This window comes from Macrosteles quadrilineatus, unplaced genomic scaffold, assembly GCF_028750875.1.
Source record: "Macrosteles quadrilineatus isolate MER2022 unplaced genomic scaffold, UCM_ALF_1.0 Scaffold_2__2_contigs__length_208266976, whole genome shotgun sequence".
Taxonomy (NCBI): domain Eukaryota; kingdom Metazoa; phylum Arthropoda; class Insecta; order Hemiptera; family Cicadellidae; genus Macrosteles; species Macrosteles quadrilineatus.
This window is the reverse complement of record NW_026542595.1, coordinates 119,573,967-119,600,687: the sequence shown is the minus strand read 5'-3', so window position 1 is coordinate 119,600,687 and position 26,721 is coordinate 119,573,967. Positions and strand designations below refer to the sequence as shown.

Below are 26,721 nucleotides of genomic sequence, written 5' to 3'. Positions count from 1 at the left end.
TGGCATTTTTCATACCGTATGTTTTCAGCCTTATTTTTTAAAATTGTTTTTATAACTGAGCTCGACATTAAATAGGGGTGCCCGATGCATCGAAAATGCATCAAAATTCCTATTCGATTCCATTCAAAATAACGGTGATCAAAATAACGATTTGATTTATAGGGTGAAGGGGCCGATTATAAGGTATACATACGATAAAAAATCCCTATTCAAATTAATTCCTAACAATCTCTTTGCCATTCTTTTAAGCTATGACAGAAGTATGCCATTTACCTGATGTACAACGTCTAGGAACTGTAGGAAGGTGGGGGCGAAGCCGCTGGCTTGAGAGCTGGGCTGGAGATTGCTACGATGACTGAACCTGTGTCCGAACGCCAACCACTCTTTCTCAACTAACACTCTGAATCCTTCAATGGTGCGGTAGTGAGGGTCTAGACACAGTTGTGCCACTGCAGAGATCTGTGGGTGTAAAATTAAGGCTTTACTAGACACGTAAATTGTCAATACTTATGGGTCGTATGGGTCATATTTTGTTTGACAACAGTGGTTTTAAGCACACACACATACATACACACAGAGTACCTACTTCATCAAAAAAAGATCATGAAATTTTGATTAGGTTTCATAGATAAAGACAGAATACTTCATGTTGTATGTTGTTTTTCTGAATCATGATGATATAATCCATATAAATAAAATATAATATTAAAGACAGAATAGCTCAAAGGCTGAAAAATTTTAATGAAAGTACTTTGTTTTAATAATGTGAACTGTATTTTAACACTGTATAAATGTATAAATGCAATGAAAGAAGTGTGTTCTGTTCATTTTACATCATGTAACAAAACAACATTCAAATTTATTTAGACCGTGATTAATTTTGTGATCTTCAATACTAAAATTCGTCTTATAAAATCGAAGAATTGATGCAAACTGGCAGTAGGAAATTTTACTTTATTCAGCTTCACATTTTGACTTGACAGACATTCGCCATTAGAAGATTAATTTCAAGAAGGTTGTTTATGTTTAGCAAATAGGAGAGAATCTCTAATCGGTTATTGCTGTTCAAATTAAAGAAAAAAGAAAAAAACACTGAAATGTGATTGGTTGAAACCGAACTTATTTACAGTAATGTTCTGTTAGTGATAATTTGATATAAGATGAGATTATATCATGAGATTTTTAAAATGTGGAGATTTTATTGGAGTTGTCATAGGCTTTAGTTGTTTGGTAAAATCAACACAAAATGATTTTTACCGACTAACTGATTCAAACTTGGACACAGAAAAGAAACACAAACACTTTACACTATATGCCAGTTATCCTATGGACGTATAGGTAATAGCTAACCTGACAAGTGATATCCCAGCCATCCTCTAGACACAGTACAACGGAAGACCCTTGAACATCCAGTAAGTCCACTACGGCTCCTGACAACTGCATGATGTTCTGAATCTGCTGCAGCCACTGGGAGCTCTCTATCAGCCTGAAGCAAAAACAGGTGTTAGTCAAGGGCAAGCAGAAACATTTTCAGATTTCAGAGGACATCATTGAATATTTAAATGTCAAAAGGTTAGTATTATCGTTTAGACTACATTATTATGTCTGTTAACACACCAGTGTGTGTTCTAGTTCTTTAATCAGGATCATTAAATAAAAGACCAACTAATCAAGAACAACTGGGTCCAGATTCAACATACTTGTGGAAGGTCTGATCAGGTTCTTGGTTATTGGAGCTAGGCATGCAGGCTCTGATCAGCTTCTTGAACGCAGCCTTGGTCTGTCTGACATCTGCGTACTCCACAGGGACAAAGTCTGTCTTGGGAACGTTCTCTTTGCCTCCCTGCAATCAACAAAAATAGTCATTTGTCAACAGTGGTCATACCAAGTAGCATTATTCATTAGTAGTAGTTAGCACCAATGATCTAAATCCAACTTTCCCTCGTAGGCTTAACTTAACTCAACACATTTTCAAACAAATTCAAAACAGAATAGAATGTTTTGGATATGATGTTACCTTCATCTGATGTTTCTCTCCGAGTATGTAGAGAGCCGCTCGTTGGAAGGTCTGCACACACTCAGTACCAGAGTCAGAGTCCGCAGACAGTCTAGCAGGGTTGTGTGGTGCCCTCAGTGTGTTACCTTGCAGTGAGTTGCGTCTGTCCCTGTCCTTCAGCGAACCCCACCTGCCGAAACTCTTCCCGCTCTTGCCACCACTCGACCGGGGAAACACACTGAAATAACAAAACAGTGAAGGTTCGAAGGAAAAAAATTCTTACCAAATTTTGTTACCTGAGCAATTAAAACTTTAGCTGCACTTTATGTCTCACTTTAGGTTTTTGACAATCCTATTGTCCCACCAAAGTCAAACAAATCCACTGCAATTGTTTTATCTCTCATGGCGCCTCTTCTCGATAAGGGTTTTACGCTCTGGATGGACAATTGGTACAATTCACCGGATTTTTCAAAGTTATTGAAAGAAAGGAAAACTGACACTTGTGGCACCATGAAACTGACCAGGAAGTGTGTACCTGATGAAGTAAAAAGTCAAAAGTTGGATAAGGGTGAAATAGTTGTATTGCATAGCGAAGATGTCATGATCATGAAATGGTGCGATAAACGAGTTGTCTCTCTTATTTCAACCTTCCATTCCCATGAAATGGGAGTGAAAACTAGCAAGAGTGGTAAGCAAGAAATTAAGCCAGTTTTGGTACTTGACTATAATAAACAAATGGGAGGGGTTGACTTGAGGGATCAAATGCTACACAGTTATCAGCTTGAAAGAAAGAGGGGGCAGAAATGGTATATAAAAATTTTCAAAAGGCTGCTAAATGTTACTGTTTTGAATTCCTATCTTATTTGGAAATGTACCAATCAAAAAAGTGAACATTTTGCCTTCAGATTAGAATTGGTAAAATTTTATTTGAAACCTATGGATCCCAAGGGCAGAGAAATGTAAGTGGTAGACCATCGATCGAGCCCAAACCAGCTCGGCTAACCGAAAGACATTTCCTTTACCTCATTTCACCTACTGCAAACAAAGTGAATGCTCAAAGAAGGTGTTGTGTGTGTTCCAAGAGAGGAATTAGAAGGGACACTAGGTGCTGGTGCCCAAAATGTGATGCTGGACTATGTTTGGGAGAAAGTTTCGAAGATTACCACACAAAACTCAACTTTTAAGGTATGAAAAACTTGTATAACTGTCCTAGACTTTTAATGTACCTATTATATATTTTTTAAACCAAGTAATTTGCTGTTTAATTTGGTGAAAGAATTGTTAAAATATAATTATAAATAACAAAGTTATACGCGTTTATTGTACAAATGTTCCGAGCCTGCTGGAAATACAAAAAAACCCACGCAGCAGGGTTGGTCTTTATTAAAAAAACTCGCGCGTTGAAGGGTTAATCCCGACAAATTCACACAAAGTATTAGGAATACATATTGATTCAAAATTAAATTGGGGAGATCATATTCAATATCTAACAAAAAAATTACTTTCTTTTCGCTATGCAATAAGTGTTACAATTGATGCAACATCTCTGGAAGTATGTAAATTAGTATATTGTGCCTATATTGATTCTATAATAAGGTATGGTATAGTACTCTGGGGATCCAGTCCCAAAACAAAAAAACTTCTTAACGCACAAAAATCAATTGTACGTACCATGGTTAAAGTGTCAAAGAAAAAAAGTTCTAGACCTCATTTTAAAAGATTAGGGATTTAGAAGATTTCTATTCTGATGTTTTCCAAACGGACAAGAATTAATTTAACTTTGTAAATTAAATTCACGTTGAATACATACCTGATGGCTTTCATTAATTTTAGCAGGATTTTATCTTATTTGTTGTTTTTTATAATGGTAACTTTTACTTAATGCAGTAGTAATAATTTTGAGTTGTGTGTATTTATTATAATTTTTATTATGACGACACTCCTATCCTTGTACGTTGTACTTTGTAAGATGTTATGAGTGAATAAAGAATTTGAATTTGAATTAAACTATGATGCATGACTCTTAGAGGTACACAGATTGTTAAGAGGAGGAATGCAAAAGAGATTGACCTCAGTTTTTCTTAATTATGAGAATTTCCCAATAAATGTGAGTATGCATTAATACACCTTAAATCCAATGAGATTCTCCTGACTTTGAAATCTTGTCAACAATTTACTTTAATATACTGGAGTATATATCCTGTCCGTATGGACCAACTGTCACAAATTTGTATTAAAAATAAAAATAACATAGTTGAATAAGCCACTCTTACAATCAAAAATAATTTTTTCTCTATTACTTTTTGATACAAAGATAGATCATGAGACATAAAAGACACTCTAGCTAACAATAAGTTTTTTCAGTTTGACTTGGTTAAAAAGTTGGCGAATTTAATATAAACCAGTAATTTACAACAGCACACTCTGTCGTTGGCTCAAATCAACTACGTCCATTTTGTTTCTTAAGTTACAATGCCTTCAACATGGAGATGGAATGTCTATTCACCACATACCCGATGGTGCCCATTGCCTTATTGAACGGGTTTGAGCGCCGTGACGACTCAGGAGTCATGGTGTTGTCTTCAGCAGCCAATAGAAGAGAGTTGATACTGAGACTGGAGTCGGACATGTTCCATGTCTGTCGTTGTAGTGACAGCGGAGTCACATTCACCAGCACTGACAGATACCTGCAGGAAATACTGCATAGTAATCATCTGATACATGTGCTCTAAACTAAGATCTATTAAAAAATTTGTCGTGTACGGACCCGAGCCATTATAACAAGGGCTTTTGTCAAGGGAGAAATTACTGGGGAGGCATAGACAGACCTCTGCGCCTAATCTAACCTGAAATAATGGAGATATAGCCTAACAATTTATGCTGAAATGTAATTTGACATACGTCTGTATTGTAACATTTAATTGAATGACTAAGCCCTGGCATATTCAAGCTTAACATCCCTCTAGATCACTTATTGAACTTAAGTAAGGAATCTTGTGATTAGTGTCAACAACTCTAGCAAGACTTCCTAATGAATTCTGACATTTTTATAGCACCACCCAGTAATAGCTGATGGGCCACTCCACTTCCCGATGAGAAGCTAACAATTGCAAATTCCAAATATTATCAATTTTTAGACCCAAAAAAGAAAATGGTCAGTGGACAATGAAGCGCAAATAGAGAATTATGGGACCGGTATCAAAGACCACACATGGATTTCAAAGCAAATAATCTGACTTCTGACTTGTAAAAGTAGTGGAAAAGAAGATGGTATGATAAAGCATATAATAGGGTTTCTTCTACACTTTTAGTTAGTATCCACCAGCTTACCCAGCTGGTTGATCCAAGGTATGTTTAACGTCTACTTTACAGACTTTTCTTTGGATTGCCATGGCGACCAAAATTAGTAGTAGCACTCAAACAAAAATTCAGGTAAGCCTGTTATTCCTGCTAAAGATTCTGAAAACTATGGTCCTCGTGCTCTGCGTTATATCCTTAGCATCAAACTAATACAACAAGAAGGTTAAATTTTAAAGGAAAGCAAAGTAGATGTATGATTTTATTTTATTTGATCACGTGGTTGGGTATAATTTTGAAGAAGGATGGAGTTGAGTAAATAAAGGAACGAATAGACAGATCTTTATTCAGCAAGGCTTTTTTCCAGATTATGTTAGCTTAAATGAGAAAATTAAGAGTCCAGGGGCTCTTCAAAATAATTCATAATAGATTAAGAAGGAAAGCCCATTGGCTAGAAATTTCTCCTCAATCTACTCATTGCAGAATGATTATTTCAGGACAAGACATCAGTGGTATGCGTTAAGATCTTTTATTTGTGTATCTATTAGCCAGAAGACTAATTTCCTGAGGTAAGTTAGCTGAACTCTCTCTTCTAAATAATTTCTAACCAGCCAATTGGCATCCTATTAAAATATGACCCAATGGAAAAACGACCGATTTTTAACCAAAACATTTACTTACCTCTCCTGCTCTAAACTAGAGCTGGTCTCCGTCACAGACACTCCAGCAGACGACGGATGTGTACTCTTTAGCATCCCCATGACTCCCTTGCCGTGGTAGCTGGCTCCCCGCAGTAGCAAGGCCTTGTTACGGGGATGTCTCCACGTCACTACAGGGAACCTACTGTGTCTGTAGCAGCGGTAAAACTTGCGCAGACTGTCGTCACTGACGGCCGTCGGCATAACCAGCAGTGCAGGGTAACTGAGGACAAACATTACATTGTCAAAATGTGTACTAGCTTACTTTTACTTACTCCCGGGCCGTATCTGAGTAGGTTTTAGGCAGCACCAACAAAGTCCCTCAACCTCCCTCGATCTCCTGTGTCTTCCTCATTTGCTCCTATTCTCTTCATAGTAACCATTAGGCCTACTTGGCACCTTCATTTTTGCCAAGGCCTTCCTCCAGAGTTCCTTTTTATTGCTTATTTGAGATTATTTCCATCCCCTCTTCTCAAAAAACGCCCAGCACATAAAACTTTCTACATTTAAACTCACACACTACATTTTTCTGAATCCTTGTTAAGTTCTCTTAGTTCTCTGTTGTGTTCTCCCAACTCTCCTTCCTCTTTAATTGGCTCACAATCTTCTTATGAAGCTTACTTACAAATACAATCAATTTTGTTTCCTCTTTTTTACCTAATTGTAGGAAAACTTTTGATGGATTAAATGAAATTTTTAGTGCACAAACATTCACTTTTCCCCATTAAAATGTATTGCATTTTATAATTTTAGAACCTTTTTCCTGATAATCACTTTTTCACTTTTTAAACTTTTTAACAGGTCTGTGGAAACCCAGAACAGTCTCAATCTGACCCAAACCGGCTTTAGCCAGGTCAGATAAACAGAAAGAATTTCCATAAAGATTTATTACCTGCGACACATCATGTAGGCACTGTTGACAGAAGTGATGCGGAAAGGTTCTTTACTCTTGCCGCCGGAGTTAGACTGTGTCACAAGCCCCAGTCTGGTCCAATCTCTTACATAACTTCTCTCCGTCAACCTTTCTAATGTCTTGGAGTCCGTTACCAGGCCCGGTGACACACCCACCACCGACTCAAACTCGTCAACTGTAACAACATTTAACAATTCAATTAGACATTCAACACTTTCAAATATCATCTCATCAATTCAATCACATTTCATCAAGGTTCACGTTATCTTTACATTTAATTTTTGTGATACTTTTGTACAACACTCAACTAAAATGAGACGTAGGAATTGGCTAACTCAGGAACTCGCTAAAAGGATTACATCCTCTTCCAATTATTACTAAAATTACATACTCTTCTATGGAAATCTAAATTGGCTAAACAAATTATAATTCTTTTTCATAACGAAATATCAATGTACAAGTGGTATAAAAAAATGTGGAATAACTTGTTCCAACTAATCTACAATATTTTTATTTATGTCTGTAAGTGGTAGACATGGTTTTATAATGTAGTGGGTTAGGTTTTTGGGTCAATCATAACCTAAGCAATATTCATAGTCACCTAAAAGAAAGTACAGTGGCCTAAATAAAAATAAAACCACTTTTGTCATTGCGAAATTTGTCAGAAAAATATATAGGCCCTAAATGTAATGGACACTAAGGCGTCATTGTGTCTAAAATTAAACCTTAATGTCTAAAATTTGGTGAAATCTTTTTATCAAGGAAAATTTTAGTTTGACAGGTTGATTATATGTGCACATGAGTAGATAGTAATGTACCGATCCTAAACCAAAAAAGGAAGACTTCAATAAATCAATGTAAAATCTATGTTTTTAACACAAATCATGTTATGATTCGTGTTCGTGTTGATTTGTGTTAAAAAACATAGATTTTACATTGATTTATTGAAGTCTTCCTTTTTTGGTTTAGGATCGGTACATTACTATCTACTCACATGTTGTTATAATAAGTGATTATGTTTGACAGGGGCTACATTGTGTGTGCAAACATCTCTGCTTCTTTTACCAGTTGGGGTTTTAATATTGGGAATACTTTTGCTTTACTTTACTGTCAACTCCAATCTCAGTTATCAGAGCCTCAGTCAAGATAACGTAATCACAATAACATGAGTTGCAGTAAGAAAAAAGTCTTTTTAGTTTTCCAGAATGCCACTGGAAAATCAAAACTCTTTTGATTTACTTGATATAGTCAGCGGTTTTTAGGGGTGTGCGATGCAGCATATTTTTTTCGATTCGATGCATCGATGCGATTCAAAGAATTTCGATTCGAATCGATGCAATTCGATTCGATGCAGCACGGCATGATTTTCTTCAAAAATTAAATACAACATGTGTTTCTGTAATGGATCCTTTACCTTAAAAAAAGTTAAAGTAAAAAATGTACTAAATAAAATTATGAACAAGAGGATAGTTGCTGACCTAACCTCATTAATGGACACTGCTAATTTTATGGTTGGCCTAAGGAAATTCACCCTTCACTAACAATTAGAATAAGCCTATATATCAATAAAGCAATCGTTAAGTTTATTATTATTGACCTGTATTAAATAAAATAGAGTTTATTTTATGACGTACGGTAGTATTGTTACTTAGTTTTCACATTTATATTTGTTGGCTTTCAATACTTCTGGTTCATTCTTAAATCAGCACGAACCAAAAAAGTTGATTATCAGTGTTTACTGTCTATTTTAGTGATGGTCGGATCCGGATATCGGACTACTGGATCCGCCGGATCTGAGCTAGACCGACGCCCGATCGTATCCACAAAAAATCGGATCTTGGGCTGGATCCGGTTTTAATGGATCCAATTTTATTTATACTATTAACACAAAATGGACGAATATTCGAGATTTTGAGTTTGAGTAAAGTACAATATAGAAATAAGCAAGATAGGTAGTTGTCCTAACCTATTTTTATAGCTGTCACAACAGAATAGGTCAACTCAAAGCAGTCGCCGGCGACTGACTGGCAATGGCAATGGTATACTGACTTGACACAGAATAGAATGACATGACCGGTAGTGATTTTGTTTTAAAGTAGGCCTACTGTTTCACAATAGAAAATTTCACTACTGAACTACGTAAGCAATAAATTTATGTTTATAAAAGTCAGAATAGAAACACTATAAAGGCAAAACAATAGACGGGAGGCAGGCGTTGTGCAATGACCTTGAAATGAGCGGAATAGTAACATTGAGTAGGGGAAGGGAAGGGTGAGACCTTTGAGCTATATTTAGACTAGACTTTCACCACTTCCCAAATGGCTGGGTACGGGGATTACAATAGCAGGTTTTTTCCTTGCCTGGTTTGACTTTTGTCTTTTTGTGTAGGAGATTTGAATAATCAAAAATATAATTTGAATTGACCACAATTATTTAGCATTGATAATACAATTTGCAAGGGACCAGGAGGAAATAGAGCAAAACACTAAAATTAATAGAATAACAAACAAAGTAAACAACAAATTAAATACAGAACACGGTGATTTAACACTGTCACTGTCACTCAATTTTGTTGTCTAGAAGGGTCGGTGAACTAATCAATAAATAGCCAAAACCAGTTTCCTCCCCCTCTAACCACCACCCCTCCCCCCTAAGCCGGGAGGCCCAACACTTTGTCCTTGAAACACCCTAGCCTCTGAAACAATAAACCCTTACACCTGCGTTGCTGTTTTGACAACAGGTTTATGAATGCGTTCACTATTTTTCATTTTCCAGAATTAACTATCAATTATTATTATTTGCAAGTTACAAATAGGAAACTACATGACATTAAGGTACCTATTCAATGACCCATGTATTATCAAAAATTTATAATTGATTACTTATTTTGATAATAAAAAGCATTCATTACAGCACGCAGCACTTATTGATATATATATATATATATATATATATATATACTGTATATATAATCATCAAAGTATCTGTTACTTTATACAAAATAAAATAGGTACAAAATTGTGTGGCCAGTCAAAATTTATAAACAAACATTTTATTCTATAAAATACAGATGGTAAATAGGGGTTGGTTTAAAGGAAATAAAATACAAAACAGATTAATTAATTATTTTGATAAACGATAGAAAGGTTATGGGATTGATTGAACTAAAATAACCACAGGGAATCTTAAGTAGAAAAGTCGTCAACCACAATCTGTTTAATCAGTACATCGTTAGAGAGAGAGGGGGGGGGGAGAGAGAGATAGCAGATAGGGGCGTTTGATAGGGAATCTGAAAAAGTAAACAAACAAGGAACAACGACGCGACAATACTCGTTTATAACCTTATTGTCAAATCTAGGTCTTTGTAAGACAAAAGAAAATCACACCGTTTTAAACTTTAACCTAATTTTATACTCTTTACAAACAAACACGTCCTACATAACGGTTCTTGATATTTATCAATGTATCTTAGCAATCGTCACTTGCTCCATTGAAACACGAACGTCGATTGGCTGACATGACAGTGCAGCGTGGCCTCTCGACCAATGAGAACTCTTGTTACATACTTTGATTTATCTTAGATGGTCAACATTTACCATTCATTATAATATTACAAAATCGACATGGACTATGCGTATGGTGTTTTTCAATCAAAACTTATGTTATAGTAGCACTTAAAACTTCACTTAAACTCTTAAACTAGGTAGATAGTACAGATATAATATGGATCTACTTTTTGTTGCAATAGGCAAGTGCAAGCCTAACCCTCTGACTTCGATGTTGTAATTGAATCGAATTTTTCTAATGATGCGTAATGCAGGGATGAAACTGAACATTTAGACAAGTTTAGGTTATTTATTTTGTTCTAAAAATAAAAATAATACATTTAAAGATCTGACTTATTGATACAGACATTTTTTAGTATAATTTCGTATTTTCGTGTTGAGGACACTCGCGCGCCGGTTGTCTGAGACTGAATTCTGACTGTCTGACATCTTGAAATGTAGATTGTATTGTGTTGTGCAATATCATCTGCCTGCAGAGAGAACAGCTGAAAATAAACTTTAGCTGTTTTGAACTAAATAGTGTGCTAAGTTGGTTACTAAAGTTGTTAGCGTGATTACAAACTAATAGATATCAAATAAATAAATGTTAAAATAAAATATCTATCCATCCCTGTCGGCTGTCGGTATCAGCGGAATCGGGCGAAATCGATGTTTGGCAATCGATTCTTGATACCGATATTCCTAGTATCGGCAATGTCTGAGTATCGGTGGTAGCGATAATTGACACTTCCCTATCTAAAACTCATTTTGGAGTCCTGAATTAGTTTTAAATATGCATCGGGACGTAATCGTTGCATCGGGAGCTAACCGATGCATCGGTCTTTTTCGATGCATCGAGGCCAAATCGATGCATCGTGATTTCGATGCATGCTGAATCGAATCGCGATTCGATGCATCGAATCGAATCGAATCGAAATTTCGATGCATTTTCGATGCATCGCACACCCCTAGCGGTTTTATACCTGAGAGATCGTCCAAGTCTCCGACAGGAAGGTTCATACGGCCAGGTGATGTCATGTATTTGTTTACATTGTTGGAGACATTGGGCAGAACATACTTCTGTCTCTTGGAAGACGTCTTCTGCTTGAACCCTGCCTTGCGAGCTGTCTTTAACAGTGTCTTCTTGGCAAAACCTCTGATAACAAAAGGAAAGATTAAAATCACAGACATAAATTTCAAAATTTCTGATACTTTCCAACTACAAAAACTGTTTAAATAATCCATTACCTTCATAGTGGTTACTATTTATCCTATCTTTCAACTGATTAAATCCTATTGTTTGATAATCTGTTACTACTAATCATGAATCAGTTCTAAGAGTCAGTAGTTGGTTTTATTAGTTATTGGAAAAAAAACCAAACTGCCGCAATCGAAGGAGACGATGATGTCTTTGCAATAACTGGAGATGATTACTATAGTATTGCGATCCACAATGACATTATATTAAATGCACACTAACAAAATTTATCAGTTATCAGAGTGTTTGGGAAAAAAATACTTTTTTTGTTTTGTTTAAAGGACTATTGCATACATCTTTCATCAGTTATTAGTGAAACTCAAGTTTTGCCTGCAATAATCCAAAACCTACCATCTCCAACAATAAACCTTACACACAAAAATACTATCAGTGTGGTTTAGGCTAGGATAAATAATTGCCAAACAAAAAATATTTACTGTAATAAAAATAGTGCTAACACTTATCATGAGCATTTAACTGCACATTATTTATTGTTGTATTGTCATCTCAATGAATCCATTTAAAACTGGTTAAATATAGTTGCCTGAATACTTACTATATTTTTGTTCAAGTTTATGCACGTTATTTATTGTTCTATTGTAATCTCGATCAATCCATTTTAAATCTGGTCAAATATTGTTGTTTAGATTATTTAGGCTATTGTATTATTGTTAAAAGTTAAGAATTATTTAATGCATGTTATTTATTGTAATTTGTTTGTTGAAAATAATTGATTTAAGGTTTTTTTCAAACTAGTAAATTTTGGGCTTATATAGACAGTTGTCTTGGAAAGGTAGAGTAGAATGGAAAAAAACAGTGAAAGCAGATTTGAACCAGAAACAGGGAAAACAAAAGTGGTTATAGGGACTGACCAGGACAAAGTAGATTATCAAGCAACCAGTTTCTCTATGAGCTGCAGACAAGCCAATATTTTACTGGCTTTTGCAACAATTCGCAAGCCATTATACACTTTGTAAGATTTTGTGATTTTTTGAAATAAATAATAAAAAATTATTTTATGTCCAACAACAAAATCTACCTAAGAGTGGCGTTTTTCTCCTTATCCTTATGTAGAGGTGTTTGCGACACTACCACTTGTCCCGTGAAGGCAAAGTGATGGAAGATGTGTGGAGGATGTCGTACTTTGTGTATCAGTTTGCGGAATGCTTCTATACTCTCTGCCGTCACCTCGTCGTCAAACGCCACCTTCATCAACTGCAGTAAACATACTTGTGTTAGAATTTCCAAAAGCCTTGGCATAGCTAAGCTATGGCTTACAAATCCTGTAGCCTAAAAGTCAAGTTTTGAACTACTGCGCTAGGAATTTGGAATGACCAGTGTTTTCAGTGTAATAGACTGTTACGCATGATCGAAAAGATCAGAGCTTGGTGGTAGTGACCCTCGGTGGGTAGCTCAAGTGGAATGGGTTAACTCAGGTTAACGGAATGGGTGATTTTTATAGCTATACCACAAATCAGTCATTTTCCTACACTTACCTATCCTTTCTGTGTTCGTTTCCAACAAATTACCTGTAATAATTTGGATTTGTTATTTATTAGATTAAAACAACATGAAACTTAGAAAAAAATCATTAAAGGAGGGAAAGACTAAAAAGGTTACCTAATAATGTAACTTTGACCAAAACGTGTTTATCAAAGAAAATAAAAAACAAAGATTTTTAGCAATTATGATTTATTGAGGATGGATTTTATTTTGTCAGACTGACCTGAAACGTACAAGACCGCAATTGCAGACCCTCCTGTAGCCACTGGTCGAGGTGTGCCAAGTACTGTACAGAGATACGCTTCTCTTTAGTGAGGGAAGTGACTGGGAAAGCCCTCACAACCAGCTGTTCACTAGCTGTTCAAAGTAAAAATTATGTTTAAAAATCTAATACATTAAGACCTCACTAACTAAACAATTTGTGGACCAAGAAATTGTCAGGTTTGGGGGTTGTCAAGCTATCCAGAATATTGAAAATTGTAATAGGTTTTAATAAATAAATACACAACAGACTAATATGTAGGACTAACAAACCAACATCCTATAAAAGAGGATGTTGGTTTGTTTGTATGTTTGTATATTTGGCAGTTATAATCTCAGACACCGCTGGACCAATGTTTGTTATTACTTGCTATTACTATTTATTAGGGGTCTGCGGTACAGAAAATTTAAGGTCGGTACGGTTCGGTACGGTACAATATTTTGTACCTCGGTTCTCGGTACATAATCGGTACGGTACGCGGCTACCCGTATTTTTGCGTTTTCTTCTCAGAACTGTATTAAAACCATTATTTTTAACTATAATACATTGACATTACTATGCCACTTCTATATATAGACTCGTCCCCGGTGACGTCACCACCTGGGGATTCCCCAGTCCCGTGACCGCGAACTTGGCTCTTGGGGCAGTTTAAAACTGTTTAAAAACGCTTATATCTCGAAAACGGCTTGAGATACGGCAAAACGGTTGAAATTCTGGCACACATAGTGGGAGTCAACTTTTGATTATAAACAATATTACAACATTAAAAAATCAAAAGTAAAAAAAAAATTAACATTATTTTATATGGGTAGGCTACAAATAAAAGTTACCATGAAAAATCATCTAAGTCCGTAAACTGTCTAAAAACGCTTATATCTCGAAAACGGCTTGAGATACGGCAAAACGGTTGAAATTCTGGCACACATAGTGGGTGTCAACTTTTGATTATAAACAATATTACAACATTAAAAAATCAAAAAGTAAAAAAAAAATTAACATTATTTTATATGGGTAGCGCGTAATTAGGAAACTAAAAAACATTTTTAAGCCTTAAACAGCCACATATAACAATGTAAGACACAGAACATGCAATGACATAATTTGAGACCGAGTAGGCTTGCATAACAACGAGAAAAAAATTATGCAAACAACAAATATGCTTGTGGTTTCTCAATAGAAAGATAAAATATTTATAACAAATATTTTAACTTATAAATAAGATTGTAGATTAGATTGGTTACAAGTTGAATTTGTAGCACCTAACATTTTTATGGCAGTAGGCAATGCCAGCGGCAAATTGAATATTCACGAAAATACTGACTGAGTTAGAGATAACATTTAACAGTCATCATAAAACTATTATTTTTATGATAAAATAGAATTGGTGAAAGTCGTAAAGATATAAAAGTGATAAAATTCAACAGTTCTTGGAAGTACTTGAATACAACAATTATTGTCGAGACAAAATGTTATTGTCATGATAAAATGTTAATGGATTTGGGACTGCTAATGGGTTTTTTATTGCATCATCACCCCAGTAATAAATTATGAAGATCGTAAACAAACATCTGATAAGACTTTTATGTGCTCGGAACCAACTGTCGTTGACTACGATAGTAAACTGAAAGTAATTTATTATTATAATAGGCTGTACCGAACCGAATTTGTACCGTGTAAAATGCTGTACCGAACCGATGACGGTAATTAAGCTTGTACCGTACCGTACCGACTTTTTCGGTGCACCGCAGACCCCTACTATTTATTATCACTTTGTTATTAAGTTACCATTGTTATTACTTTTCTAGTTAGTAATATTGCAAATGCCATCTCATATTGTATACACATATTTTGTAAAAAGGTGCAATCCGTTGGGGAAATAAATAAATAAATAAATAAATGGCCACGAAACTAAGTACATATGTATAGAACTTCATGATCCGTCCAAACAGCTCCGCCCCAGTGGCTTTGGAGTTTCCCCATTTTAACCTTATGAGTACTTTTATTTAAATGGAATTAAAGCATCTTAATAGCTGTTTCAACTAAACAAATAGATTCTGCGATGTTCAATAGCTTTAAAAAGTTAATAGGTTTACCAACAAGGCGCAGTACTATTAATTGTTTAAATTTATGACAACAGCTAATTTGTACTAAGTAGAAACAAAAAGCTTTGATACTTTGAGCTTGAGCTTTGAGCTTTGATGGATTTTTTACAGTTATGTTTAAATGTAGCCAGTTAATAATAATAGTATTTTAATAAAAGTCTATCTACATATAGCAGATCTAGAGAACATAATAATTAATTGTTATCTTTAACGTTCTCAAGCTGCTTGCCATTCCGCATCTTGATCCCGTTGCAAGGCACGGGTATAGCGGTTAGTTTTTTTACAAATATTCAACAATTAAAACTTGAAAATTCAAACAAAAAGGTAAGACAAAACCAGCTACACGTTTGCCCTGTCACCTGTTGACTGTCGAGTTAACGAGGTTTTACTGTACATAGATTGTTGAAAACTCAACACTTTTTTAAAAAACATTACTTTTGTCAAATCTAGGTTTTGGATGATGACTCCGTTGTTGAATGAGTAAGACTAGAGGCCAAAGTTACGTATTCGTAGCAGCTATCCATCTTCAGGGCAAACTACTATTCAACTGAATCGAACATTGATTTTGCCAAAGTTACATTTTCTGTTGGATATAGGGATTTTAGTTCCATTTTATTTTTATTTTTATTTAATTTATGATGGCCATCTTACCACTGTCATCAAATTTGTCATCACTTGATCATGATATCAAATTTGGACTACAGGTGAAGGCAAGATAAAAGCCATATTGTCGTCAATGGGGCCCAAGAGCTATACAATGGATTGTTATAATTTGAGAAGTCCATGGTATCACTATTGATTTTCCATACTGAAGAAGACAGCACATTTGCATGGACCAGCTGAAGCCAATATTAATTTTTTGTTAAACTTGGTTGCGGGGACTGTTCCCAGACTGTGACAGTATAAAACTCAATTTCCTTCCTTAGATTTTGTTACTGAGATAGTTGATGTAAAAAAATATGTCAATAATAATTTACAAGTTGTCATATCAGTTTGACTTGGATAAAAATGAGCATCTTTGACATATATTGGTAATTTTTATAAGCATTTTTTGGTGATGACACAATTCTACTATGTCCTACTATTTTTATTCAAAAACTGGGAAAAACTTTAACATGGGGATGAAATGTTTAGTTCAACAACAATCCAATGATCACTCACCGAAGGGATCTGAAGGTGTTCCCTTGAACACTATGCGGTAGTTGGTGACAAAGATGGCTCCCTCGGCTGGTAGTAGCGGAGGACCTCCCACTACACCCCCGACTCCTTCCTCCCTCCCGTCTGGCAGTAAGTAAACCCTCAACCCCTCGGACAGAGGCTCCTCTCCGGGCAACATACTGGGAGTCAGGATCTTGGGCTGTGACACAGTTAACATTGATACCTTTACACACAATAATTAAAACTACTATTTACGTTTGCCTAGCACTGTCAGAAAATGTTGATAGTCATGCTGTACATGTTTCCAACTTGTTACAATTTATCATCAGCAGCAGAATAAATACGGTAATTTAAGAATGGCACATCGTTCAATGTCATAAGTTGTAATCATAAAGACACTCACAATTTTGGTCCAGTTTTCAAATTGTAGGTATGGCCTACTATAAATTGTGGTTTAGCATGGCTTACGTGTGTGTTGTTGGTGTTATTTGTTTGTGTATCTGTTCAATAATAATGCACACAGATTAACAGAGCAGCATAAATAGAAATTAAATTAAAAATAAAATCACCTATATTGAAAACTTACTGCAGCATAGCCAAAATACCGATACATTGGGAAGTTAAAAAGTAGTTCGACCAGCAGTATCTGCAAGTTTTTAAAAGAGATAAGTGGTTAGCTGTAGATAGCACTAGTTTAATTGGCAATAGTTTTTCGGAAAAACTTACATGTATCAAAGAAACCCTGGATATTAAGACATGTTTTGAATTTTTCAAAATCGAACCAAAAATGTTTTGATTGATTTTATATGATATGTTACCTTCTGTATGGGCGGCAGTCGTTTGCTCTCCCTATGCACGGCTTCCAGTGTCTCAACATGCATGTGTACCACTCCAGGCACCATCTGATGCAGACTCCGGATGTGCTCAGCTTTCACACTGCCCTCTGTGCACACCTTATCCACAAACCTGGACACCATCCGGATTACCTGTCCTGACGCTTCTGACGGATCTTGCTCTTCGAATCCGGACTCTGCATCACCGCTAGCCTCACTCTCCGCTATGCTTGACCTACACAATTACATTTATGTATTGCCTTCCGGATTATTTTACATTTTGATGAATTGACAGAGTCTTTATTGGAGGTATTTTAACTAGTTTACGTACATGGAATTGACCTCAACCTTACGGCTACGGTAGCAATTTAGCATTATTTGCACGATATTTTCGTGCCGGTGAGACACAGGCTAGTTGCCTGACTCTATCCGAGACTGGTAAGCTACGGTAATACCATTATTGTACGGTATTTTCGTGCGGACAAAACACAGGCCGGTTGCCTGACTCTATAAGAGACATTGCAAAATTTGTCTTGATACTGGAACTGGCACAATAGTTTTGTGTCGGCAAGATTTTGGCCGGTTGCCTGACTAGCTACAGTACTAAACTGACTAGTTTTCGGATGATAACATGGTATTAACTTCGCAGTTTGCATCGCCATCATTTTATTTGGAGAATCATCTAGTCTAAATCTAGACTAGATTAACTGTTGTACGTGATAGTATAATATTATTGATACATGACAAGTTTTGTCTCAGTGATTTAGTGTTGTCCCAAAAATAAATAAAAATCTGTAGGTCTACAAAAATTTAGGTGACAATTTAAGCAAATTCCATGACAATAGGGGACATCGGTGACTTTTCGGGGACTTCGGGGACATCCGTGACAGGTAGACACCCTGTAAACAGAATTGGGGAAAGCCGTAAAAGAAATAAAAGTGATAAACCTCAACAGTTCTTGGAAGTACTTGAATACAACAATTATTGTCATGATAAAATATTAATGGATTTAAGACTGCTAATGGGTTTTTTATTGCATCATCACCCTAGTAATAAATTATGAAGATCGTAAACAAACATCTGATAAGACTTTTATGTGCTTGGAACAAACTGCCGTTGACTACAATAGTAAACTGAAAGTAATTTATTATTATAATAGGCTGTGAACCGAATTTGTACCTTGTACCGTAATTGACTAAGAATCAAACTATTTAATGCACTTTGATGTAAATAACTTAAATGGCTAAGCAATGTCTCAGTGTATGCCTTATCCTCAATAAGCAATCTCTCGGTGTAGATACACTTCCCCAATGAATCGAATCATCATTTTGATTACCATAGAATCTTGTTCTAATTCTAATCGTGATTCGATGCATCAAATCAAATCGGGATTTCAATTAATTTTTGATGCATCGCACACATTGGTTAAGTCGATGTCAATGTATTCATTTTCAAAGTCAAGTAATCAAAGTGAAATGACTCCAGGATTACTTTGACTAAAAGGTTACACAGCATTTTGTTAATAATTACACAATTTGTTTGTTTAGCCTTTTTGAAGAGTCAGATAGGATACTGGTTTTATGTATTTTAATGTTTTTGTTTTTGTTTTTTAACTGTGTTTTTTAGTCTTTTTCTACTTTTTGTTAGTTATCATTATTTGTTTTTTTCTGTTTTCTAAATTTACTTAGGCTTACCTGTTGGTGATGTTGCTAACCCTCTCTGCGTCCAGGTGGTTGCTATCCACCTTGTGACTCTTGCTGGCTATATCCAGGGGTACCAACAACGACACCATCCTGTTGGCGTAGTGGATAGCCTGGCTGTACAACGTAGACTCCTCACTGTTCACTAGTTGGGCTTGTTTTTCTGAAATGCAAAAAGATCTTTAATTTATATTAAAATACAAAATTTGGATTTGAATTGATCATATAAACACCGTAGTGAGATCTTACAAGAGATTAAAAAAGGTGTTTAATTCAGTTATGCCGTCTTTACCATTAGATTTTTCACAAATTGAATCATTTGCTCAAAGGGTTTACATTTGTTCATTATTAATTCCTACAGACTGGGAGCGGATTAGTTTTAAAACTAGTATTTATCTAGATTTTTTTGTATTGTCCAGTTCATGTTTTTTACTTACAAACTACACCTAAGAGTTACTACTTACGTATTACTAATGATTTTACCTGAGTTATTTTTACCACACAAATAACACAATTAACAAAGCTACACTTATGACTCTGCTACCTTACCACCATTTAAGATGGGTACGTCAATAGGTGTATTTTAATCCAAATTCAAATAAAATGATTATAACTAACTAGGGATGGGACAATTCCGATTCTTGATACCTCGATACCTTCGATACCAGTGGTATCCTTGATAACAAACTAACATGGAAAGAGCATATTAACCACTTAAGCAAAAAAATCAGTACTGGAATATATGTCATCAGAAGAATAAACTACATAGGCGGACTCTCCGTGGCCAAAACAGCTTACTTCGCACTGGTAGAGTCGCATCTTAGATATGGCTTGACAGTGTGGGGAGGAACTTCAACAAAAAATATGAATCGAATTCTTGTCCTTCAAAAGAAAGCCATAAGAGCCCTTGCGAACCTTGTCCCACCACAGACTTGCAGACTAGCATTCGCAAACCTAGGAATCCTCACAGTGGTGTCTCTCTACATACTTGAATCTATAAAGTATGTGAATGAAATAAACCCCCCAAGAAACCGAGACCTGCACCACTACAACACCAGTCATGGCTCCAAATTTGCACTACCACTACTACCAGTTCACCGAACAACTCTTTGGGAGAAAAAACCTTCCTACACCGGCTGCAAGCTGAGGAACCATCTACCTGACTACCTGAGAGACCTGACTGGCAACAAGCTACACCAGGAGTTGAAGAAGTGGCTAAAGCCGCGGTCACACTAGGCTGTTTAGTAGCCGCTTCTAACCAGCCGCTGGTAATATTGCTGAATATTGCCAGCAAGCAGCCTAGTCTGACCCAGAACCAGCGGCCGGTGAATGCCAGCGCGCTAGTGTTTACTAGCCACAATCAGAAGTTGAACATGTTTAACTTATGAGCGCTGCCTACCCTCCGCTGGCAGTCACGTGATCTCCTTGCTGGCACCAGCCAGCCAATGTGAACCCCTAGTAGCTAACAAGCGGCTGGTTAATTAACACGTGTATAGTTTGTTTTGCAGTGCAGTGTTGGTTTCGTTTAATGTATTTTCTATTTATTTTTGTGATTAACAGTGAATATAGTTGACAGCAACAAGTGGACAGGTAAAGACATAATTACATTCCTAGATATATTTCGAAATTATCCTTGCCTGTGGAACCCTTCGACTGCAGACTACATCAACAGAAATGCCAAAGCTCAGCTTACAAGGAGTTACTGGAAAAACTTGAAGAACAAGGACTTAAAGCAGTTTGACTTGGATAAAAATGAGCGTCTTTGACATATATTGGTAATTTTTATAAGCACACTTTGTCGATGTCACAATTCTACTATGTCGTACTATTTTTATTCAAAAACTGGGAACATCTTTAACATGTTACCAGGGGGTGATATCAGTGGTATCGAAGAATCGCCGATACTAGATACTTCGCTTCATTGTACTCTATACCGATTCTGAAAAGTGAGGTTAATTATGATGATAAACTCAACTGACATTGAAGGTTGTAAAGAGTGGCACATCATAGTTTATTTGGAATACTCTGAAGTCAGCTAATATAAATAATTCCAAGTTCATTATCCCACATTCGTAATAGTTTTATAATCCAAAATAGCTTGCCTTTGCATTTCACAACGAGTAGCAATGACGGAATGACAACTTTTGTTCAATTGACAACACGACATTAGTGACAACTAACAGAACGAACAATCAAACTCTAGTTGCCGCCATGTTGTCAGATCAAAGGCAATGTTGCCGGATGGTACAAGCATTATATATATACGTATAATAAACATAAGGTGTATATTTTTATAGTCAATGGTACTAGTTTAACTCGCGTTTTCTAACTCAAAATTGTGGCATAGCTTATAATTTTTTGTTAAAGTGTGGCATAGCTTATAACTAGGGGTCTGCGGTGCAGAAAATTTAAGGTCGGTACGGTTCGGTACGGTACAATATTTTGTACCTTGGTTCTCGGTACAAAATCGGTACAGTACGCGGCTACCCGTATTTTTGCGGTTTTCTTCTCAGAACTGTATTTAAACCATTATTTTTTAACTTTAATACATTGACATTACTAAGAAAATGGAGAGTATCCTACATTCATGGTTTTCAAACAATTACTGTACCACACATTATTAAAACAAAACCTTTTACTACTACAAGGATTGTGTCAAGAAAAATCACAGTTAAAGGCTTTACCTATTTTACTCTGAGATACTTTGAATAGCCATGATAAAGTGGTTTAAAAATAGGATAAGAGTTTTTATGAACAAACCTGTTTGAAACATTTATTGACAAGATAATTTCACAAAACTGGTAAATTATTTCCAACCTACACAATGTCTAGTTGTTTTTTAATTTTTAAAAACATATAATAGCATTCAGTAAGAAGACAGTGTAGTTTTGCCAGCTGTTCACAACAGACTACAATGAAAAACTGGAGGTTTAAGTTCTTCCAAAGAATCAAAAGACCCAGGCCTAGACCTAATTATTTAGGAGGGCCTATATATAAATTGATTAGGTTATAATGAGGGTAGCAAAATCACTATCTAGTTCATAAGATTTAGATTGCATAAAGTACCTTCAACACAATAAAAGATACAGGAAACTAAAAAACATTTAAGCCTTAAACAGCCACATCTAACAATATAAGACAAGATACAGAACATGCAATGACATATTTTGAGACTGAGTAGGCTTGCATAACGAAAAAACAAATTGCAAACAACAACAACTATGCTTGTGGTTTTGTCAATAGAAAGATAAAATATATATGACAAATATTTTAACTTATAATATAAAATAAGATTGTAGAGTAGTTACAAATTTAATATGTAGCGATAAACAGTTTTATGGCAGTAGGCAATGGCCACTGACTGAGTTAGAGATAACATTTAACAGTCATCATAAAACTATTATTTTTATGATAAAACAGAATTGGGGAAAGTCGTAAAGAAATAAAAGTGATAACACTCAATAGTTCTTGGAAGTACTTGAATACAACAATTATTGTCATGATAAAATGGGATTTGGGACTGCTAATGGGTTTTTTATTGCATCATCAACCTAGTAATAAATTATGAAGATCGTAAACAAACATCTGATATGACTTTTATGTGCTCGGAACCAACTGCCGACTACGATAGTAAACTGAAAGTAATTTATTATTATAATAGGCTGTACCGAACCGAATTTGTACCGTGTAAAATGCTGTACCGAACCGATAACGGTAATTAAGCTTGTACCGTACCGTATTATAAGCTATGGAAAAAATTTACGATTATAAGCTATGACATTATAAGATATGAGACTCCACAAACTGTTCAGCTAATTCAGGGCTTTATAATGACTATTGTAGAAAGCCATTTAGCGATGTATTTTTAACGTTATTTTATGTTGTTTCTCTCTGACTGAACTGAAACAGCTGTCGTGAGTTTGCAAAAATGGCAAATTAATTGTTTAACCTATGTTTTGGTTTTTATGTTGTTTGTTTGATGTGCGTGCATAGTGAGTTCAAAATGGATAATGATCTCCGACTCCGATCTAGTGATGAACTCCATGACTTTTATGTGATTCTTTAAGTAATTTAAGTGATATTGATGATGACAATATTAAAGAAGAATTTGATATTGACTTTGAGTTTATAACTCAAGCAATATGGAACATTCATTGTAGGCCTAGATGTATGAATTCTTATGCAAACAAAAAACTCTGTGAACATTTTAGGCCTATCTAAACCGGTGATTGTTGTCTCAATTTAATTTAATAAAATATGTTAAAATTCATGTCTTCTTGAAATAGCCTATCTTATCTTCCTTATTGGCTAACCTAATCCATGTACCTTAATCAATACAATGCAGATATCTTACTGAATAAAGATTAAATAAATTTATATCATAAGTTCATAAGTTATACAGTTGAACCTCGTTTGTACGAACCTCGATAAAACAAATTCCTCGATAAGACGAATTTTTTTAAATCCCCTTGACACTTTCATATAGGTCAATGCTAAAAACACCTCTATACAACGTAGTAATTAAGTTAAAAACCTCCATAAGACGAATTTGTTTGTGACATGGGCTAGGACTGATTAACCTCTATACAACGAATATTCTTAGCACAAAACCTCTACAAGACGAACGTGACCTCTATAAGACAAATTTATCATAATCTTAACCTCCATAGTATGTAGTTTTCAAAACAAACAGAAGCTTGTCTCAACATGAAACCCCCACTCATCCCTCCTCCTTCCTCAGTCATTGTTTGGAGAAACCTTGGAGCGAGGAGAAACCTCTATAAGAAAAATAACAGCAGCATTAAACCTCGATAAAACGACCCTCTTTATTAAGAATACCTCTATAGTACGAATTTTTCCCGTACCCCTTGAAATTCGTCTTATAGAGGTTCAACTGTATGTGTTATTAAATGAATTTTTAACAGGTATCGGTATAGAGTGCGGAATCGAGAATCAAAACCAAAGTTGTAGAATTGGAATCAGTATCGGCATCGGCCAATTCAGTCATCACTAATTATAACACTTTTACTTTTTGTAAGTTACTGACAAATACCAGCTGTTTCGTTAGCCAGGAGCATTTATTGAAAACCTCAAGATCAAGATCTTTGTCCAGTTTTGAACCATCAAAAAGCTACCTGACTCCTTTCTTGATCCAGCTGTTGAATATTCTATAATGAACGTTGAATTTCCCTGTACTAATCCATTTGGATACATCTAAATGAGTTGATCAAATGTTTTACCTGGATCCATAGAGTTCCATGTCCTCATCTGCTCAGCGGCTATTTCCAGTGCAGAGGGTTCTTGAGCTCGTCCTAATGTCTTCCTGTCTTTCCAGTTAAACTCTTTGATCTTTAACAGAAACATTGGAGGTTCAAAGAGTGACTTAACTTCAGACTAAAATACTGGAGTGCAAAACTAAAAGAAGTTCGCAAAGGATGGTGTAACCATTTATTGATTAGTTGATTTTTAAAGAGCGGGGATCTTGATTTACAGTGTAAACAATTGTTATCGTAAGTTATTTGATTTGGTTGTTTAAGTCTAAAAATCAATTATTATTGAGTACCCAATGACTGGTTGTATTTTTAATGAACTTTAATTATTTTTGTAACATGTTGACTATGGATAATTCTATACCATTGAGACTTCTAAAATGCAGGTTTACTGAGCCCAGCCAAAAAATAGCTGTTGTTGCTTAAATAATAGGATTGCCAATAGAGCAGAGGTAAAAGACCTATAACTAGATGTCAGGCCAGGGAGTGAGCTGGTCTATTGGTAGAGTGCAAGGCTTCTGTCCCTCAAGTCCCAGGTTCAAATCACACCAACCATCAATGGTTTTTAGCTATGAGATGATGCCACAACCCTAAAGGCAAAGTCTAAAACGGTTCCAGGCAAAAGCGTAGCATCATAAGATGGACATAGAAACATTAGGCAACACAATTTTCAAGTGTTCTTTACTGGTTTAATGGTTTATAATATCAATTATAGGGTATCTTGACTTTATCTGAATACCAGCAACCTCAGTGGAAGGCTTATATCAATGGAAGTGCCGCTTTATTCAAAGGGCTGCAATATTCCATAATGATTATTTTGTAAGTTTTACCTCTCTAGGGCTAACGGAAAGATGAGAACTCTCATTGCTGTTCAGATACAAAGCCTTGATATCTCTCTGAACGTCCTGGTAGAAAGATGCCTCCCAGAACTGTTGGTTCCTCCATACAGCGTGTTCCTATAACAAATAAATGAATATTTTGTCTTGAATGAATTCTTTGTACATGAATAAATAAGTTAGTAAATTACTTTACAGAGTGTTTACACACCGGTTATTCTAATTTAACCTCGAAATAAAAAATCATGAATCTCATGTGGCCGAACTGAATATTTGTTTTATCGAGGAATTTGTTAAAACGAGGTTTGTTAAACTAAGGTTAGGTTTGCAGGAATTTCGCTAAGTCAAGGTTCACATAAGAGCATCGGTCAATATTGGTAAGAAAATGTTGAGGGTTTGTTATATCGCAAACCGTAATCTCAAAACAAGAATACAGCTTTCTAACAATTTTTAACTAACGTATAATGTACCTAATGAATAAACAGAGTCCAAATTCAACCTGAAGTATTAGAGCCTTCCCTAAATGAAGTAGAGGAACCTTTTACTAAAACTGCCCAAACAGTTTCGGGATTTGTAGGCATTTAAAATTTTTTTTGCAATTTATCAGTATAGAGTCTAGAAACATGTGTGAACCCCAAAGAAACATTTTGTTTGAATAAACAGTTTGTCAGCCTACCATTCCTGAAGGCTATGGCTGCTGGAACTGTTGACTCTAATTCGACAGTAAAACACAGTTTGTATGGGGATATACAGATTTTTTTCTGGACATGTATTCTTGTTTTAGAAGTTTATATGAGTAGTATGTTCAATCCGAGACAAATCACCACTAGCCATACCATGATTGAAATGCAATTCAACTGATTGCAAAGAGCGCAATCTAACACAATCCACACAATGACTTTAGCTACTCTCCTCTCAACATAACCAAACAATACGACACGGTTCTCACAAAACGTAGACTTCAGATGGTATCAAGACCATTCCCTTAAAACAAACGTAAATAAATGTAAAGAGATAAAAATGAAAAACCCTTAAATATAACAAGACCTGTATGCAGGTGTAAGCAAACTGGATAACTCCCGTGCAGAGTTTACGACAGAAGGCATTGGCTAAGGGCAGCAGAGCGGCTGCGACCCCAAACTCATCCATGGACGACCCATCCTGTGAACACATAATGTTTTTATGAAAATGTTTAAAAGAAACAATCACAAAAATTCCCTCATTAGAAAATCAGTTTGGTTCGGACAGTTACCAAATTATGACAAGTATTTACACATATGCAATACTTTGTCTTTCAGCGAGGTAAAACAGCAAGTCAGAACATCTTGTTCGTCTAATGCAGAACAGATT

General features: G+C 35.6%; 1 protein-coding gene across 1 annotated transcript in view; it reads right to left on the bottom strand.

Annotated features, from left to right (window-relative positions):
* LOC128986866 (myotubularin-related protein 13) overlaps nt 1–26,721 on the bottom strand; it is a 117,812-nt gene that overhangs the window by 35,368 nt on the left and 55,723 nt on the right. Inside the window, exons 13-28 of the mRNA XM_054407440.1 lie at nt 26,419–26,532; nt 25,366–25,491; nt 24,506–24,614; nt 19,260–19,428; nt 17,551–17,800; nt 16,736–16,931; nt 13,434–13,567; nt 12,747–12,922; nt 11,433–11,605; nt 6,884–7,079; nt 5,975–6,214; nt 4,510–4,683; nt 2,018–2,234; nt 1,701–1,843; nt 1,351–1,486; nt 274–459 (exon numbers count right to left, since the gene is read on the bottom strand). Of these exons, the coding sequence (XP_054263415.1) occupies nt 274–459; nt 1,351–1,486; nt 1,701–1,843; nt 2,018–2,234; nt 4,510–4,683; nt 5,975–6,214; nt 6,884–7,079; nt 11,433–11,605; nt 12,747–12,922; nt 13,434–13,567; nt 16,736–16,931; nt 17,551–17,800; nt 19,260–19,428; nt 24,506–24,614; nt 25,366–25,491; nt 26,419–26,532 (2,739 nt within the window). The remainder of the gene's footprint in view (nt 1–273; nt 460–1,350; nt 1,487–1,700; nt 1,844–2,017; nt 2,235–4,509; nt 4,684–5,974; nt 6,215–6,883; nt 7,080–11,432; nt 11,606–12,746; nt 12,923–13,433; nt 13,568–16,735; nt 16,932–17,550; nt 17,801–19,259; nt 19,429–24,505; nt 24,615–25,365; nt 25,492–26,418; nt 26,533–26,721) is intronic.